Source organism: Loa loa (assembly GCF_000183805.2).
Source record: "Loa loa unplaced genomic scaffold supercont3.212, whole genome shotgun sequence".
Taxonomy (NCBI): domain Eukaryota; kingdom Metazoa; phylum Nematoda; class Chromadorea; order Rhabditida; family Onchocercidae; genus Loa; species Loa loa.
Window position 1 is genome coordinate 80,555 of NW_018108392.1, and position 20,401 is coordinate 100,955.

A 20,401-nucleotide genomic window follows, 5' to 3' on the forward strand; every position below is an offset into this window, starting at 1 on the left:
GAAAATTTAGATGGGAACAACAAATGCTATAGATGATCACTGTAGCAACTGCCAAAAGCTCGACCGCAGCGAGCAGGGTTCGAACCTGCGCGGGCAAAGCCCATTGGATTTCAAGTCCAACTCCTTAACCACTCGGACATCGCTGCACGTAAAGTGATCTCCAAAGTTCAATAGTAAAATTTTTTTAAAATGATTTCAGTCTGTAAATTATTGTTACCATTTATCATTCCATACCGGTAAATTTCCATCATATGTTATTTCATGTTTTGAAAAACTAATGCGTACGCAGCGAGCAGGGTTCGAACCTGCGCGGGCAAAGCCCATTGGATTTCAAGTCCAACTCCTTAACCACTCGGACATCGCTGCATTGTAAACTGGTTCCTTAATCAACCAAATTTGATCCATATATTGACAGTAAGAAGTTTTCAAGTTGAATGCTTTGAGATAAACTAAAGTCAATTAGTTTGAGCAATTGCAACAAGTTAACAAGCTCATGGAGTTATTTCACGTTAAATTAAATGAAACCATTCCGGTTGAAATTTGTGGAAGTGTTTGGGATTGAATTTCTGAAATTATTTCAGTTGCACATATTAATAACTAATCATGACAAATGTTCTATTAGGATATTCACTAATTTAATTAGTAGAAAAGATAATGATCAAGTTGAAAAGACTATAGAATCAATAATATCAACTTCTGTTCGCGAAAATAGTCATTGTTTTTATATGTATTTCTTACATCTTTCTTTTTAAAATTTATAGTTCTCCGAAATTTCTTTTCTTCCTTAACTTAACACTATTTGGTAGAAAGAAAAGAGGTAATGATATTAATACAGAGATTTATCCTTTATCATAATTTGGATACGTGACTTTTTTTTAAAATCTAATCCGATAGATAATCATTAGTGTATGAAAGCAGTAATCATATTTGCATAGGTGTGACATGATAGCATTATAACTCCTCTTATATGCTTAATTCATTTCCATCTCTAATATTATCATTCATTAATTCATTTCCACCTCTAATATTATCACTCATTGTTTATCATTTATCAACCATTATCAAACCTTCGTTTTTTTTGTACAAGAATATTTGTTTGGAAATTTTCAAATCAAATCACATTTAAAATAAATTTAGTTAAAATAATCTCTATTGAAATCATCAGGATGTCTGGACTGAATTAATTACTTGATAATTATGATGAATTTTACTAACACAATAAGTTTAAGTAAAATAAACGGCCGAAATTTGTTTCATTCCATATCTATGCTTATATATTACTCAGTTATGCTTTTAATAAAGTATCACGCGTTGCTATGGTAATAATCGGATGGTTACTTTTATTTTCCTTATACGTTCTCTTAGCATAGCATTTTTTAAAATTATTCATTAAAATATTTCTTAACTGACTTTTTTATTTTAGTTTTTTTTTTCTCTTTTTTGGAATAACAACTAAATATGCAATCCTTTAATTTTTCTAGTTTGCTTTTTTCTTTTTTTTTAAAATTATAAAAGTGATTTGAGAGTATTTATTACACAGTGATCATCAATAATCCTTCATATAGCTTGTTTGCCATAGATTTGGATGAAATTTTATGTTTTTTTCAAAATTCAATTTTGTCAAGATTATTCGAAATTTTTAAATTAAGAATTTTTCAGATACCTTAATTCCCTGCAAGTTGCATATCTTTTGAATACAAAACATTTATTTGCCATTCATTTTATCACTTCGGTACTTTTTTGACAACCTTCATTTTTTTAAAGCAATTGAAGCTTTCATCTAAGCATACTATAAAAGTGTGCATAGTTGTAAATAGTATGTTATAACTGATCTCTCATACCAAATATGATATTCAGAAAACTTCAGAATTTCCAATTACTCCTCACTGATTAGTGTAACTTAAAACTCTCAACACTTTCCAATTAGCCTTAGAATTTTTTGATATTAAATCAAAAGACAACAGCAGTTCTTGAACTTATTATACGAAAATTTTCGGCGAATTGTATATATTTCAATCTTTGGTCGATAATTTTTAACTTGAATTCCTTTAGAAAAAAGTGGAATATTGAAATATCAAACTATGAATTTACCACATAATTTCAATCCTAACGATAAAAAATATTATTCATGCGGTTTTCATGTCAAAAACTTTACATTACTATTTGGTATCATGGAAATCATTCTCATATGCTTTCTAATTATAGCAGGTGTTCCATTTTATAATTCATCTAAAAAACTTTATGATCGAATGATGCTAATCATAATACGTAGCATTGCTTTAAAAAAAATCTTCATTTAAACTAAAAGTAGATTAGTTAATGATGATTATGCTAAATAATATAAGAGAACAAAAAGGTTGCTTTTTTATGAATGGTTGATTATTTTCAATGATTAGATGATGCATTACATGCTTGATAAGCAAATAAACCAAACCTAACAATCATTTTAATTTACAAAGTTTTGTAATGAGCATTTAATCTAAGCATATGAATGAAACGCATAAATATGTTACTTGTAAATATAATTCTTATTGGGAAAGATTGATTGGAGGATTTTGCTTTTTATGGGGAGCATTAAGCATTTCAGTCTATAATAATTTTGAGCAAAAGAAAAAAATTATTAGCTGATTTCTTATTGCTAATTTAAAATTTTAACGAGAATTTATAATAATAAACTTGATTAAGAGATTTCGCCTTTTTTTTAGCTGCTTGAAAATTACATGGAAATAAAACGAAATATTATTAAGTCTTTTTTTCTGGAATTTTATTATCATTTAATTATTGAAATTTCAAGAAACAGAAATTTGATTTCAGTCCTTCCTGATTTAAAATCAAAACAATGCAATGAGCAGAACCCTGAAACAGAGTTCTATGCAAATGATACTTCATCGGGAAGTCAGCAACAACTTGGAAGGTTCGTGACGCAACTTCCTTTTTTATTTTATTTTAAAAGGATGGTTTAGTATTTCCTTTAAAACATGCCGATATTTATTAGAATATTTCGAAATTATTCAATTCAACAATTCAAAATCTAAATTTTTTTTGTCTTTGTTATTCTACGATAATGACAGAAAAAGTATTCGAACAAATGAAACATTTTTGTTTTTCATTTAATCATTGATTCCTTTCTGTATGAATGTAAAGTAATTAAAAGACAAACTAAAAATAATGCAATTGTCGTTCTACAATTTCGCATTTCATACAAAATGATGTCATTTATTCAAAAACAAATAAAATAAGTAAATGAAACACACACTCCCCTAAACTTTAAACTTTTCAAGATTTTCTGAAAAATGAATTTTCCTTTTTCCGCATTACCAATTATGTCCGTAACATTATATGCTATCCGAATATTACATGGATCATATGGTCTATTGCTCAAATCGTTTCAATAAACATAATGTTTTATGGCTTAAAAGCTAATAATTGGATGCTAATTATTCCACATATTATTCTTAGGTTTGTTCGAAAAACGCTTTTCTCCTCTTTCATTTTACGCCTGTTACCTTTCACTTGAATATTTTAATATATAAATTACATCTACACTTTTCTTTTGCAAAAAAAATTAATTCACAGGGATGAAAAATTTTGCAGATTTTCTATATACATATGCCAAATATACATACATATATATACACATATACGCATATACACAGACGGACACATTGAAATTAAACTAGTAGATAGTTAATTGCATGAGAGGAAAAGTGAATCATTAAATGAATGAACCATTTGCAGGATTTTATGCTTAATATTATTCAGTTTTTTATCGGCAGCACTTATCCCTTTAGCAGTGTTTCATTTGCAACAGAAAGAAAAGGAAAATCGTGCTATTTCACTTATTTTACTTATTATCTTAATCATCTTATTTGTTATTACATGGTTTCACGTCTTGGTATGTACTCATTTTTATCAATTATTCAATAATAAGAATATAAGAACGGTAAATCCTTCTTCATAAAAACATCTTTTTTTGAGAATGTAATTGTCAGAAATCTTGATCCATTATCTAACTTTTAGCGTTAACTAATTTACAAATTTCATAAATATATTCCCTATAGTTTCGATCATATCAGTAAAAATGTATTGATATTATCATTTGAATATAAACTTGACGATATTCAATAAATTCGCTGTTTCTAATGTTATTGATTGAATAGTATTACAAAATTATTACAATCATATATAAAAACAAAAACATATCTTCCTAAGTCTGATAACATTTCTGAAATTGGGACCTAGAGCTAACCAAAATTTTGAATCTTCAAACAATTGCAGATTTGTCAACTGAAATGTTGCGACTTCATTAGACGTTCAGCCAAAACCGGTTTCTCATTTTCAAAAACCTTTGAGATTCGCCATCCATCAGTATCATCAACCGATGAGCGAATGGAAGCTATACCCACAGTACCACAACAATCAGTGACCGCAGCCGGAGCTACAGAACGTTTACAACCACTGGAAAATATACCAAAATTGCTATTGTTACACTGCTGATCTGAGTTTGGAAATTTTCCAAAAAGCCGTCAGTATTGCGAATAATAATAGTGAATTCAAAATGAGTTATATCTAAATTTCAATAGCTAACAAACAATAAACAAAGGAGTCATTTGACGAAGCAAAAGTTGTGGTTATCTAACTTGCTGAATTGTTATTCGAATAGTAATATATAGTGCAATAATAAATGATTAATTATGCATAAATTTATAAGAGTTACAATGAAAGTAGTGATTAGATATGGTTTAGAAGTCGACAAAACAAACAACACCATATGCTACAAATGCCTAACTGCTCGGACATATTCTGCATGTTCAATGACCTTTGGTCACACTAGTTTTTTTCCTTTTCTTACATATCCCCCTTTTCTTTTTTCTTTATTTTAAATCATATCTTGCTTTTCAACATACTAAACAAGTACTTGATTTGGTCATCACAACACTGAAATTCACAAAATGTGTTACCTTGCAAAGTTACTTTATATCAAAGTTAATTTATAACTTATTGTAGTGGTCCTAGTCGTGCAAGCCTAATGCATTTCTGAGTATAAAGAAATTTTTAAGGAAAAAAACTTCTAAGAAACTTTACAACTATCTTTTAACATCCGAACAAAGTTTTAAATTGAAATTTCTCAATTAGTTCATTTTCAGAATCATCTGATCGAATTAAAATTATAAATCTAAAGACTTTTTCATTCAATAGTTTCTCAACTCTGCAACAAATATAAGTCAAAGCTTCATATCAAAAATCTCCATACAGCAGAAGAACTCATTTCAAAACTATGTATCACAAAATATTAGAACATTGCATTTCAAATTTAACAGGCTTCTCTGTCACCGGATGTTCTCGAAATGAGATTTCTACCCTCACTTTCTTCTGTCCATCGCTATCGCAAGTTACTGCGCTTGATTCACGTCGAAAATTAGGTGCAGAACCCGCGGACGTCAACAAACATTTAGTAGACCTTAAGCATTCAAAATAACCTAACTATTCGAACTCAGAACACAATTTCGGCCAGTGATTAATGACGAACGACAGATTGTGCGAAATGCCAAGGCTATTTCGGCATCTCAAGGTGTTATGACAAGAAATATCTTTCCTTTTGAATCTTAGGTAACAGGAAGGCACCTAGTAAAATGTAATGTAAATGTAAAAAGTAAAATTATTGGAAAATTGGGCTTTCATGTCTAAGTCTAGCCAGGAAGATAAAAATCATAACCTGTTAAGCCTAATGTGACTTTTAACGAGATCATTCGAGCACTGAGCTGCAAGAAGGGATAATTCACCCGCCAGCACTGTTGAACAAATAATTTCTGCCAAACGCGTGGCACATTCGCCTGGGACTGAGGTTGGTGTCCCACAACCCATTATCTTAATAACATGTACTTATTGTTTTGATCATGCACAGATGCAAGCACCATTTCTGAGATTTTCAGACCTCTTACTATTTCATGATCAACGAAAATATCTCTGAAGTCACTAAATAAGTATTTAAGAATCCAAAGATTATGGGAATTTTCAAGAAACCTGCAAGCATGCATTTTGAGCTGGTAATATAGTACCACCTCCAACAGTTCCAACCTCAAGACAACGCATGTTGCACGAAATATACAAATCACCAAGCTCGGTTTTTTCCATTGTCGTTAAACACATACTACTAGACACAACCTGAGCAACATCCTATAACTCCAAAATGTGCTGATTAGCAAAATACTTTAGTGGTATGGAAAGTAATAAGAAAAATTAAGGGTCATGAGTCTATAAACGAAACCTGTCCAGTCGCAATAAATATGGCTGCAACAACATTAGCTGCATGTGCATTCCAACCACCAATTGTACCAGCCAGGGAAGAACCAATCAACAATTTTGCTTGTCCTAATCGCACCAGTGCATCAACAGTAGTTTTAAGGACAGTTTGCACCACTGCAGCTGGAATTGTTGCTTCGGCAACCATCGATTTCCCGCGTCCCTTAATCCTGCAAAATCTAAGAATCATTAGCTAGATCGTAGTAGAAAGAAAAATTAACAATGAAACTTACAGAAAAGCAAAAGAGCACGAGAGAGTGGTAGGTATAAAAAGTAACCAATTAATTGCGCTAGCCTTCTTGTCCACACAGTAATTACCAGATAACGACAATACCTCCATTTCGGGATATTTCTCTTTTAAATATGATAATACTACATTTGCACCTCTGTAACATTAAATATAGCACATTATTTTTTCAATAGAAATTATCATTCACAAAGCAGGATGCCTAACAAAATATTCGTAGATAATAGAGGGTAGCGGAATCAATGAGAGACACCGATTATCAATGAAAAAACAGCTGAGATAATGAGAGAGATTGGTATGATCGACCACACAGAACGAATGGCACAATCAAAAAGGTTGAGGTAAAATCGTCAACAATATAAATTTGGGAGGTGAATTGTTATTGGATTACGTGAGGTGAAAAACAAAAAACAAGGGAGATTTTGATTACTTTCAGTCTTTCAAAAATGGAAGAGGAAAAGTACAAAAAAATCACTTCGAAACCATATTCATTCCCATTGCATCACCTGTTTCAGCTTCAAATCTTATAAATAACAAACGACCAGTGATATCTACCTCCACTCGTCGTAACCTCGCAAAACTGCAAACAACAAGAAATTCTTCGCCGGTCTTCCAAACAGAATAAACTACTGCTTCAATTTCCTACTGGAGCAAGTCTGAAGAATGACAAGTGCAATTGACAGGTCATACGTTCGAATGGAAGATATCAAACATTCGTCATATTTAATTTAATCTGTCCTTCGCACAGTATATAATAGTTTAGACTGCACCTGCTTGTCGAGTCAAAAACAGTCTTGATTTCCTCGAAGCCAGCTGGTGAATCTAGGAAATCCTTCATCTCACTAAAATATTTCAAAAGTAATTATGTCTAAATTTAAATCAGATCATTTAAAATGAGGGATAAAGAGCAACTCACTGAACGATTTAGTGTTCTACTCCGAAACTTATCATGAAAGCCAAAACGGAGAGAAGTGCAGGACTGCAACCAGTATGGGAACAAATGAAGTGCAATCTACAGTTGCAAGGAATTATATTTAAGGATTTGGCATAAATGCTCTTTTCATAAAATTCAATTAATCCTACAATAATGAAAAAAGATATGAAAGAGGCCAAAGTCTTCTTTTTAATTCATGGTCAAGAGAATGTCATTTTTGCAATGCGTTACACCGCTTAAAAGGATTACACGGAGAATAAGTTAACGATCTCTCTCGCAAATAATCTAAGGTCAGTAATCATCGCGTGGATAAGCAATGTATTATAACAATGCATCACCGCTGCATCTTTGACGACCTGCTATGAAAACAGAACTGATCACTGATCTTTATAGTCACCAAGATCACTAAGATCTCATAAGCTTACAGCGTTCTGGCGACATTTGCAAACTGAACAACAGGCGCACGCGTCATTCCATCCCTATATATACGAACCGTGATACCACCAGATTCCTGCGATGAATCATTTGTTTCACTTGAAATCAATTTAAAAAAATGTAACACAAATACCCTCGACATTTTCAGAAATTTTTTCAAGTTAATTAACTCACGAAAACTGCACGACAACCACGGTTGGTACTAGCGATAAGAGCACCTTCCGTTGTAGACATTGGTACAAAATATTTACGTCCATTCATCAATAACGGCCCAACAATTCCCGTCGGTACCGGAACATAACCAATGACATTTTCGCAGCATGATCCGTTCACCTACAACATAACAATTCGATTGAACTTTTTAAAGAAAAGAAAAGAAATTATGAATGACAAAAGAGTCTTGGTAACAAAAGGGCACTTACATAACTGTAGTCATACTGCTGAAACGGCAGATTCTGGAGTGATATATTAGCGGTCTCACAGAAATGTGACCTTCGCAATGAAACAGCACGGAAAAAGTCGTTACTTAATTTTTGTTCTAGATCTCGTTGTTTTAAATGCCCAAAATTTAATAGCTGCAATATTTCCCTGCAAGGAAAAAGGTAATCTTTTCCTGACCAATAATCTAGTACTGAATAATTTAAACATTAACGGTTAGTGTCATTAGTCCTTTTTAGGCTGAACATACAAAGTCCCACAAAAGCAGATGTGTCACTATCGACTCTGCTAAAATCAAATAATTTCAGAAAACTTGTGACATACCTGTCATTTAATGATGCGCAATTATCCGTCGCTTTACCTAACTTCAAGTTTCGGATTAACGTTGATGTCGTTTCATCATTTGTATCGCTTTTTTCATTCTCTTTCGGATTTCTTGAAACTGTTAATTTGTTCCCTAAATCACTACTTCTCTGTGTTACCGCCCGACTATCGACATCTAAAATAGAAAAGTTATCAAGATGATAGATATTAGCCAGAAATGCTGGGGCATCATTACGAATAGTATTTAATCATTTTAGTCTCTTGAGAGCACTTTTTCACACCACCGTGTAAAAAAACCGTGTATGTCATTCAATTCAAAATAACCTTTGCACTCACTCTGATGGAAAATAACTTTTTCTTTTTAATATCATGAGAAACAATATTTGAGAGATCCTATCTTATTAGAATAGCAATCACGCTATTTCATCGTCTTAGCAATAATTGGATATACCTTCCGTAGGTGTTTTTGCCGGTCCAACTGTGAAAATTGTTTTGTACTTGAAATTTTCGCCTATCTCAGATATGATATCATTGAACAATTTGATTCGCCACTGATCGTCCTTATCAACGATTACATCATTTATCTTTTTCGCAAGCCATACTTCATCAATTACGAAATCTCCTCTTGGACATTTTGCCATTCTATATCTTGAAAATATTCTGGCGAAATTTTTTTGATTCAAATTGCTGCTAACAGAAAGAAACGAAATAAATTAAGAATACAAACAAAGAAGTCAAAGTGAATAAATAAGTAATCCGCTGGAAAATCTTGACAATGTATAAGTACAAAGAATGGATTCTTTAACATCTAAGAACTGAGACTCTCAGGATACTGTAAGAAAAAAGAATACTGTAAGAAATACTCAAATACTATAAGAAACTACTATAGGAAAAAAGAAACTATAAGAAAAAAGTACTACAAGAAAAAAGAAAACCTCATTTTTTCATTACATTATTATTAAAGACAACTTTATCCGGAATTTTTTAGATTTAGCAAGAAGTGAACCACATTACTGATAAAATGATACCGATCAATCGAATTTGGAAGACAAAAAGAACACCGACAAAAAGCAAGCTAAATATGAGATCGTTCAATCCGAAACTTCAGAATATGGGGCGAAGAATACAGATTTTCAATACACTGATGAGACTGTTTAAGTCGGAAAAAGTCATCACACCTCCAAGATATCATATGGAAATACTCCATTTCTGATATAACATGATGATACGATCCGGAGCGGAAAAAGTTGAGACCTTTTACGAAATCGCGTAACCACGATAACCTCGCGCAATGCGCGCCTCAACCTAACTGGGAAACAATGCTGACGGCATTCCGAAGATCGTTGCAAGACCGTATTTTCGTTGTTGCAACTTTCTATTTAATTGAAGCGTTACGGTATAAGTATTAGGAATTAGTGAAGTGATAACATCGACTTGACACCACCATTTAAAATTCTTGGCAAAAAGATTATAAAAATTTAGCCAACCAAATTTAGAACATTAAAATATTTGTTTAAATATAGAATAAAAATATTTATTTAAACTTAAGATTGAATTGTCTGGTATGATCCTTAAACATTGATTTGTAACGAAATATTAAAATTAACTGATTCATTTCATGAAGTTATCAAGTCAATATATTAACAAATTATTAGTTAACATATTAACAAACTTTTTGAATTATTTTATTTTTAAGCTTTCAAGCATTTAATTTCGATTTTTTTACATATTTGTACGCTATATGTAAATATGCCGATATCGGTTATACAAAAAGAAATAATTGAAAATTTAATTCCAAATCATTTAAATGTTGCATGAATATGTGGCACTTATCAGTGGTTTTCATTCTTACAACAATTTGTGAATCGTTTAATGATATCGTTTTTGGTACGATTACGTCTTACCTTCTATTGATTTTACAATAGTTTAAAAATATTTAAAAATAGTTAACACTTTTAAAAAATTAAAAACAAAATTTACATTTACTAAAATCTCTGATAATATATTATGAATACAGGTACTCTTTTGAAAGACACATATGATTGAAAAGTCACTAAAGATTCCTTTTTAGCGAACTTTTCGATATAACATTCTGTAAATATAAATGATAGTCTATTAGCTTTATATCGTTTTCATAAATTATTTATTTAGTAGCAAATACTCAACTGGAATTATTGATCAGAAATTAATTTATGATTTTTTAAACTATCCTTAATTAATTAAAGATAGTCATAATTAATAAATCAATACATTTTTGTCATTTTTTTCTTTTTCGCAAAAATCTGTACACTTATCAGTTTCTTCTTTGAAATGCAAAAAAAATTTCGCATAAATTTTCCAAAAAGTATGAAATACTAAAATTTTTTATAATGTTGTAATCTTCCACACAGAAAGTTTTACATCTAATATATCAGTTAATCTAAACTTAACTTTTAGTATTAAGCAGTTTCTTCAGTTTAAATCATCATGCTATCCATCTGAATGATTTCGTTTAAAATAATTAATAATTTTGAAATAAAATTGAGCACAAAATACAACTGCAAGAATTACCATTATTGTTGTTTAAATTACCATTATTGTTACTTAAATTATCATTATCGTTGTTTAAATTACCATTATTGTTGTTTAAATTATAATTATTGATCCTATCATTTGCTATACCAAAAATATTTTATTATAATTCATATAATCACATTTCTAAGTATATTATAGTTATAGCAACTTAAGCAATCAGATATTGTAATATCAGAGAGTATCACATCTGTGTTTTCCCAAAAACAAATCATCCTCTGAAAATAGGCCCTAATAACATTATCAGGGAAGGGCTTAATATAAGCCCTTTCTTGAAAATAACACCTAGTTCGATCTTTGCCACAGCCGTATAGAGCACTAATGCTGGCCTTCCCTGTAGCCTCGCCAAGCTTCGATCCCTCCACTCCATGCTGGCCATTTTCAGGGGTCGTCGGCGCTCAGTACGACCCGCAGGGAGTGAGGCTTTTTTTTTCTTTCACCTTTTTTTATACCTTCATTTTTATCTTTTTTTTTCCCAATTTTCCATCACAGAACCACAATCTGTATTTGTGAATGACGTGAATACTTCGATGCCAATCGTGAAAACTGACGAGATAACACGTTACGTACCGATGGGACATCATATCATACTCAATTGTGTATCTTGGAGTTCAGCTGGAGTTAATTATGACAGCCAGAATAAAAGAATAAAATGGGTATTTCGTGATGTTCAGGAACAACGTAGTATACCTCTCGATAATTATAACAGGTAATTCGATAACAAGAAACATATTAGTGACAATTTCTATGCCGGACAAAAATTATTTTTGAGAAATTTAATTTCAAAGATTTTAAAACATTTACTATTTTATATTTAATGGTTATATCTTGCAAAATTTTCTTCAAATTATATTCTTTTGATCTCATATTTGCTACCTTTTGAGGTTGATTGTTTATATTTTTTAAAAATTTAATGATTAAAAATTCCATCTTTTATACTTTTCAATTCACTAGCCTTAATCATTGGCCTCTTCATTATACGAAAACTTTTTTTCTCGTAATTTTCTCCACTTTTGCACATATTTTTAAAATTTATTTCGTATTTTAAGTCGATTCTCCTTCAATAAAACAGATGGCCACCTTATTCTTTATACGGCACAAAAGGAAAACGAAGGTATCTATGATTGTCACGTAGGTTTAACTGAAAGCGTCGAATGGGTTTCACGAATTAATCTTTGTAAGTGTTATGAAATAATGACAAATAATAAAACAAGAATTTAAATTATTTGATCAAAAATCGAATCTTTGAATTTTGAAAGTCGATATTCTCTTCTGTGACAAAAATTGAAATTAAAAAATAATTAGAGCATTCAGTCGTCGTTGGTCAATATATCGTTCGCTAGTTGTCATTGGCTAATATAAGATACAAAACTGTTATCACCAAGAGACATTGTACATGAATAATTTTAATTTTAATAGAATAATTCATCTATAAGAAATACTAAAATATACATAGTTTCATACATGGAAGACAGATAAGTACACGATATATCACGTACATGTACTTATCAACAAACAATCTTAATTGGATAAGCCAAATGGATGAAAGAATTACAAATTGTAATACTTATCAATTACTTTCGACTGATTACTAATAACTGATAAGATGCTAGAATGATGAAACCAATCTTCACATTTACACTTTAATTATGATCATTCATGATTGTCTGATGTAATTAAAGAATCACTCTTAATATCAAAATTTAAAAAAATTATTTTGGAAAAATTTAAGATTTGAGCTAATTTGAAATTTTACAATTTATCTATAAATAATTTTATGGGGAGTAATGCAACGAAGAATTACTTTATGTGTGCAAAACTTTAACTTGTAATTATTAAAAGTTATTGACTTAAAATTGATAAAATTAAAATTATTTACCAAAAAATATCACTCAGTAATTTATCAAATTGATTGAAATACAATAATTTATTATAGATGTGCAAGATTGTGATGAAGAACGTGATCTAACATCATACCGTAATGTTATGAATCCATGTCTTTATGGTGGTTGTACAATTGATACATTTCCTAATGCACCACTTTTGAAATATTTGAAATGCAATTGTATTTTACAATATACAGGAGAATTTTGTACTGGTAATATTTCATTATAATATTAATATTTCATTATAATATCAAATATTTTATTATTATTTCAAATTATATTAATGAATGATAATGAATGAAATATTATAAAATGTTGATCAATGAAATAAGTAAAGAAAAAGAATGGCAGGAAAAAAAATTAGAATACTTATTTAAAGTTTAGTTTAAACGTACGTATTTGCGTAATTATAAAAAAAAGAAAAAAATAATGCAACTAGCATGGGAAATGTATGGGAAACTTCATCAATTTTGATTTAATTAGTTACTGGTTTAATTATTTACCAATTAATTTCATATTCATGGCATAATACATTATACAATACATTACTGAAAATAGTAGAAGGAATAAGAAAACTGCGCGAAAAAGTTTTAATAATAATTAAGAAATTGTTCAAAAATACCAAGAATTGAGTTATTATCATCAAATAATTTATTCTTCATATATGATACTTTCGATTTCCAAATAAAATGATATATTATAAGTTTGTTCTTTAAGAAATATGATTAAACAGTATTGATTTTTACATAATATATTGATTTCTTTACTTTGTTGAATTTATATTTGTAAAAAATTTGTTAAGTTCAAAAATTTGTACAATCTTATTCGACTTAATTATTTACTAATTAATTAATTCATGTACATAACATACTTTAACAGAACTTGTTGATGGAGCTGTGGGACGTGAAATTCTACGTTTTTCACCATTTATAGCACATATTTGTTCAACATTATGCATAATTATTACATTCTTTTGCTGCAAGAGAACGTTTGCATTTTAACAATCTATTCAATTATTTAATTCTTAATTATTACTGATAAACATTTTTGGCGAAATATATTTAATGATTGTATCAATTTTCAGTTAATATTTGCATATCTTCCGACAAAGTAGTTTTTTAGTATCGCTTTTTTTTCCAGCGAAAGTCGCAAAAGAATCGTTTCATTGGAAGATCTCGCACCAGCACCACCAGATATATCCGATGATCCGCGAATACTCTATCCTGCAGCTATGTTACCGGTTGTAGAAAACGCAGAACCGGTTGAGGAAACGGAATTAAATGCTCGAACAATTGCTATTTGCCTTAATCAATTGCAACATGCTACTATATGAAACTATAAATATAAATTCAAAATGATCAACTGTTCAAATAATATTTTTTTTCATTGTTTTGTTAATTAATTTTTTTCCATTTTCATTTGTTACTTTTTACCAATTTTTCATATCATTCATAATAAAAGCTATAAGCAAAACAATCATTTTTAATTTCACTAAAAAATCAAATGAATTTCATATCCACCAATATTATTAATGAAATATACATCACTTTAAATTTATCCATTATTTTCAAATTCAATCTGAATTTCATGCAAAATTTAACGATTTCCATGTTTATGAATATCACAATCATGTGTATTTTTGTTAGCATTTTAAAATAGCTCATAAAGCTTTTATTTTATTAATGCCAGTTAGTGGTGCTATCAAATAATCAAGCAAATCATTAACATTTACCATCAACATACTATCACTACACGGTAATTTATCGTACAACATACAACTTGTAGTTACTGCTGTTACAGCAAATAGAGAATAAGCAAAACATGACCTTTTGACGACGCAATATTGATCACGTTATCCAAGTTTTAACCGCATCTCGTTTATGACAATTTTATAAAAGAATTTCACTTCATACAATTGTCACATCAAATGACAGTAAATAAATGTAAGGAATAAAAAAAAGAATTAATATGTGGATCCACGATATTATTTACACTGTGCAACAAGTTGACCTTTTATTAAACTGCTTATTGACTATTTATTTGAAATTCATAGTTCTGAATTTGAATGCAAAACTATTATTGCTCTCTTAAACACTTATTATCTGCAGGTCAAATGAAATAATTCGAATCATAAATTTTCTTTATGATTATTTTGCACGACAATTAATTAGTTATATACTACATTATCTCAAGTCCAAATTATTGCATTTCTAAAAACAAAAAATTCTGAACCGATAAAATTATGACAAAATATGAGTGAAATTTTTTGAATATATGGTATTGTATTATTATTGTAATCCATTTTAATATTAGCAAATAATAAAAACATATCACAGAGAAAGGAAAGGGATTTTTCCCTATTTTACCTCTTCCAATATGATAATACTAAATGAAATACTTAAATTATTCATCCACTGAAACTAATTTATTCCTTTAAAGTATTCCCACTTTAGTACAATTTGTTCACTTAATAATTTTATGCATTTATATTTTTGCTTGTTGACAACTTTCCATCTTTTCAACAATGTTGAATATGTATTTGGAATTTATTATAAATTTACAACTATTTTCATTACGGTTGATTAAGTAAGCTATAGACTAAGTTGTCATCATTACTGATAAGATAAGATGTCTTGATTACCAACTTTACTAGCATTTCTCAAATTGAAATTACTTGAAAAGCACATTTGCTAATGTTCATTAAAAGAAATTGAAAAAAAAACTTTATTTGCCAGGCTATTAAACATTATATAAACCACCAGCTTAATTTTTATTGTTATTCATATGCTATACGAACTGCTCAATTATTTTAATTTGAAATGAGGAGAACGAGAAATTTTATTCACTTTTTCTATAAATAAATTTCTGTAGTTCGGATTTTAAATTGAATTAATTAAACAATTTGTGCTTTCTTCAAAGTTTTAATTTTTTGATATCAAATCTTATCTATCATAAATTTTTGCATATCTTCATAGACCCATTCATAATATCGTTTTAATGATACTTTTCAGCTTCGAGAAAAGAAAAAAAAACTATTCAGATATCTGTTATCAACAATTTTTACCTGCTAAAAATTTATGGCAAATATATAAAAACAAGCGAATTTGATTATTTCCAAACTTTTATTTTATTTCGATAAAATTACGAGAAATTTTGCATAATTATTTTGCAGATTTTTTTTCCTTGCTAAGAGATAATTTAACCAGGAAGAGAATATAATGTAAACATGACACAACATATATTGTATACAATACGGATGGAATATAATTTCGATGTAATATAAATATAATTTGAAAAAAAAAATTTTTTGGAAAAAACAGGATAGGACCTAATTATCGAAAAAGGCGAATCATACAAAAAAAGCTGTAATAAAATGAAATTAAAAAAAAAAAACTGATTGAAATTCTAAAAGCATCGAAAGAAAGATAAAAGTTTTAAAAAGTTTTTTAACTCTTTCTCAGTCATATATTAATAATACATTTTCAGTTTCCACTTTTTGTTTATTACATTTCTTTTTTTTTGCTTGAATACCAAAAAAAAGAAAAAATTGAAAAAAATGTGATCCTAAAAAAAAAAATGATTGCAATGGAATGTTTGTATATCTGAAAAAGATTTTCCCACTTCTTTTCTAAAAAAGAATTTTGAATATATTCCTTAAATTCTTTGCAAAATAAATATGACGAATAATAAAATTTTCATTAATTATAATTTGAAATAGTTAGTTAATTAATACAAAAAGTTCCAAATGAAAAGTCATTTCATTTTCTTTGTCATCAAAATTTTATAAAGCAATAAAAAAAGAGTTGAAAAAAGTTATTACTAAATCTACGAATAAGTTATTTTGAATAAGATGAAATTTCTTCTAGTCATTTTTTTCCGAACAATCTAGCATAAATGGCTATTTCACTTTTTGTTTTAAAAATAAAAACATACAACTAATATTGTTTTTGAATGGCTTGTCTAAATTTCGGCAAGGATATTTTTTATTTTTCAATTTTAATTTAGATTGATTAATTACATTTCATTTTAATACGACAGCCATTTGATGTATGCGAATGTGTATTATGGATGAATTATGCAAAATTTCTTCGAACATAACACATTTAAATATATCACTTCTATCAATATTGCCCTTCAATATTAACGTGAGTATGGCGTCAATTTACATTTTCAATTTACCGTATATATATTATATCGTCAATTTACAGTATGGCATCAATCCACATTTTAAATTATTTTCATGTCAATGGATTTGTCGTAGTATTCCCAGCCATTACATAAAACTTACTAAATTTTATGCTGGTTTAATTGTTTCTAATGATTATCAATTTAGTCTATATACTTTTGTATATATTTTTGTATATATTACAGTAATTTAGGGTTTTAGTTTTAGGCCTTCAGTTGTTTTCGATTAAACAAGCTTTCATCGATACGATACTAAACGGTCTACCATAACTCTTTGAAACATCATGCTGAAGAACATCATGAACAGAGTTGATGCTAGAATGCAATCTTCTTTCCCACCATTAATTATTGGGAAAGCTTTGGGGTATGCATCGGCCATATATGGTTTGATCGGCCATATATGGTTTGATCAAGTTGATCCTCCCTGTAACACGATGACAGATTACGAAATCGTTCCATGACCTACCACGGATATTTTCTACTTACAGTACCAAAAGCTTTGATGAAGTTTACGAGGATTGTATAGATTTCTTTGTTTTGTTTTGCTAAATTTCTTTTGCAATTCTCTGAGAATAAATACCATGTCCAGTATATTATTGGCTCTGATAAGCATCTTGATTTCCAGGTAAAAGTTTTACGATAACAATACCAATATGTTTAAAAGTATTCTTGCAAGAATTTTACTAACAGTGAAGAGCAGAGTTATAGCTCAAGCCTCCTTTTCTTGTACAGATTGATGATGACTGCATCATGAAGATCTGATAGTAGTTCATTCTTTTCCCAGCAACATACAATGATCTCATGGAATTAAGCATTGAGCATGCATAGGTATTCATGCTTTTAGACCTCAGATGAAATTCCATCAACCTTAGCTGTTTTGCTAGTTTCCATCTACTATATGTCCTTAAGAGTTTTTCTGTAGTGGGGGCTCTCTATCCAATTTGTTTTTCATCGTTGTTTTATAATGTACTGAATTATTGAGCCTTGGAGTACACGGTTGGTATTAAAGGAGTTTGAAAATGTTCAGATCATCAATTCAGGATAGAGATTTTACCTGTAAGAAGCATTTGACCATCGGCGTTGAACTGGGAGCTTTGATCATATTGTATTGTTCCATATATTGCTTTCGTGGTTAACCGAGTCTACGCATAGTTGAGTCTTTCCTTTTATATTTATCACATTATATCTTATCATTTCATGTATTATCATACTTCCCACTCATTTTCCAAGCAAAATGCTCGCATGGAAACACAACGATTCATCAGTTTATTTCATTTACACTTTAATATATTAAATCCATAAATTCAAATTTCATACAATTATACATTTCAAATTAGTTGATAATTAGTGATAAATCAGCAGGAAAGATGGATAAATAACAAATAATGTAGGCAATTAATCAAGATTTGCAGAAAAAAATTAACATTTTATGTTTTTGATGAATTTTGATTGGACGATTGCTCAAATTGAAAAATTAAAACATAATTTAAAAATTCGGAGGAAGTTCAAGTAATCTTCAAGTCTTATTTTTTGCTAAGTAATTATAGTTTTACCTATTCTCTCCCTTTTCACAAATCCTACAGATTTCGGATATGAAATGGAAAACATTTAACAAATATTCATGGTAGTTACCTATTAAAAGTTGAAATAAGATGAGGGAAGGACGGTCAATCAATTGACCAGTGGCTCTGTGGTAAATCCTGCCAGTTGGGCTAATTCAATCCTTCCGCGGTTCCTGTTCGCATCATTTTATATTGTTTTAGAAATTTTGATTAGTGATAATGGACGAAGAGGACGTGTATGTTATGGTGGAACTGCATTGGTCAAACCGAGGAACCTTTAAAAGCCAAGAAGGAATGGATAAATATAGATATGATTAGAAAGCCTTTGAAACTGCAAAAATTTCTTAGTTTAGAGTCAGTGCAGAACAGGTTATAATAAATAAAGTGGATGATGACGATAAGTTGCATTAATTAAACTGCAATTAATTTTTTTAAAAAGGAAAGGAGATAAATAAAGGAAAGGAAATATCGTTAGCTTTTACCCTTCATCATCAAATTTCAATTTATATAAATTAAATTTCAATTTTTAAAATCTATTTTCAGTTTATAAAACTAATTTCAACTTGATAGCCAAATCTGCATAAGTTCATTTTAATGTAGTATATTTCTGTCACAAATCTTTAACACGTAGAATTTACGAATAAATTTGCTTCAGTATGCTTCAGTAATTTAATTATAATAAATTAAGATTGTCAGCGAAGTTATTTTGAGTAATATTTTAGAGAACATTTACAATACAAATTTGATAAAAGAGGAAAGTAAGAAAGCAACCTAAATTCTAAACATACTGATTTGAAATTGATCTTTTTTCAATTTTTTCTTGAAAAAAAAGTATTACAAGTTTTGAATATTAATTGATCTTCACAATGCAATTTTTTTAGCAGGACAAATGGAATGTAGGAAAATGATAGCCAATTTTATCTTAGCATTATCTTAGCATTAGCATTATTTTATCTTAGCATTATCAAGCTATAAACTTAATTATATCTATAACACACCAAATTTAAAAACAATTAAATGATGCGTTTAATAAAAGCTGTGATCCAAAGTCATTTGATTTAGTAAATTTAAATTCAAATGACAAGGAAAATCCATATCTATTCAAGTAATATTTTGTTCATTCATTCCCAGCAATAATTTCTTCACAATTTACTTCATAAAAGTATTATATAATATTGATATCATTCATTCACTCACTCACTTCTAAAACTTTTGATAGCAATTGAATTTGATTATTTCACAATAAAATAAATTTTTTGCATTCCATCAAATGCAAAATTCGTTGATATTTAATGCTATATAAAGTTTTAAGACTGAAACTTAATCAACCATGCCTGAAATGCGTGTTTTTTCATTCCTTTCGTAGTTTCTTTCATGCATTTCGATTTTAATCTAATATGGATGTTTTACATCCTTTAATTCCATTCCAATCCATTCACAATCTATTTTTAAATCTTTCTGTATATATATATATATATATATATATATATATATATATATATATATATAATAATAA

General features: G+C 29.2%; 3 protein-coding genes and 2 non-coding genes across 5 annotated transcripts; 2 read left to right on the forward strand and 3 right to left on the reverse strand.

The window, feature by feature from the left end:
* Positions 1 to 64: 64 nt before the first annotated feature.
* Positions 65 to 146, reverse strand: LOAG_20068. Its single transcript has one exon. It is a non-coding gene; the product is annotated as a tRNA-Ser (tRNA).
* A 138-nt stretch (positions 147 to 284) lies between these two features.
* LOAG_20069 lies at positions 285 to 366 on the reverse strand. The gene has a single exon. It is a non-coding gene; the product is annotated as a tRNA-Ser (tRNA).
* A 3,064-nt stretch (positions 367 to 3,430) lies between these two features.
* On the forward strand, positions 3,431 to 4,885 carry LOAG_01959 (hypothetical protein; the record flags this gene model as incomplete). The annotated part of the gene is made up of 3 exons (XM_003137497.2): positions 3,431 to 3,459; positions 3,739 to 3,895; positions 4,279 to 4,885. 3 exons carry the CDS (start codon positions 3,431 to 3,433, stop codon positions 4,495 to 4,497), a joined length of 405 nt encoding a protein of 134 aa, XP_003137545.1. The 3' UTR covers positions 4,498 to 4,885.
* A 313-nt stretch (positions 4,886 to 5,198) lies between these two features.
* On the reverse strand, positions 5,199 to 9,335 carry LOAG_01960 (hydroxymethylglutaryl-CoA reductase). The gene is made up of 12 exons (XM_003137498.2): positions 9,133 to 9,335; positions 8,682 to 8,856; positions 8,342 to 8,507; positions 8,094 to 8,252; positions 7,910 to 7,995; positions 7,321 to 7,392; positions 7,026 to 7,130; positions 6,582 to 6,689; positions 6,269 to 6,473; positions 6,025 to 6,177; positions 5,717 to 5,868; positions 5,199 to 5,461 (listed from the first exon to the last, which is right to left on the reverse strand). The coding sequence occupies exons 1-12, from the start codon at positions 9,320 to 9,322 to the stop codon at positions 5,284 to 5,286; spliced, it is 1,749 nt and encodes a 582-aa protein (XP_003137546.1). The 5' UTR covers positions 9,323 to 9,335; the 3' UTR covers positions 5,199 to 5,283.
* Positions 9,336 to 11,782: 2,447 nt separating this feature from the next.
* On the forward strand, positions 11,783 to 14,471 carry LOAG_01961 (hypothetical protein; the record flags this gene model as incomplete). Its single annotated transcript, XM_003137499.1, has 5 exons — positions 11,783 to 11,961; positions 12,302 to 12,429; positions 13,189 to 13,350; positions 14,018 to 14,126; positions 14,279 to 14,471. 5 exons carry the CDS (start codon positions 11,783 to 11,785, stop codon positions 14,469 to 14,471), a joined length of 771 nt encoding a protein of 256 aa, XP_003137547.1.
* Between the last annotated feature and the right edge of the window lie 5,930 nt (positions 14,472 to 20,401).

Excerpts from the sequence above, each read along its gene's own strand:
- LOAG_01960 (XM_003137498.2), bottom strand. The coding sequence starts at position 9,322 with ATGGCAAAATGTCCAAGAGGAGATTTCGTAATTGATGAAGTATGGCTT. Across the intron at positions 8,253-8,341 it reads AGCAGTATGACTACAGTTAT|GTGAACGGATCATGCTGCGA; the intron begins GTAAGTGCCCTT and ends GTTATGTTGTAG. Across the intron at positions 6,474-6,581 it reads AAGGCTAGCGCAATTAATTG|GATTAAGGGACGCGGGAAAT; the intron begins GTTACTTTTTAT and ends TAGATTTTGCAG.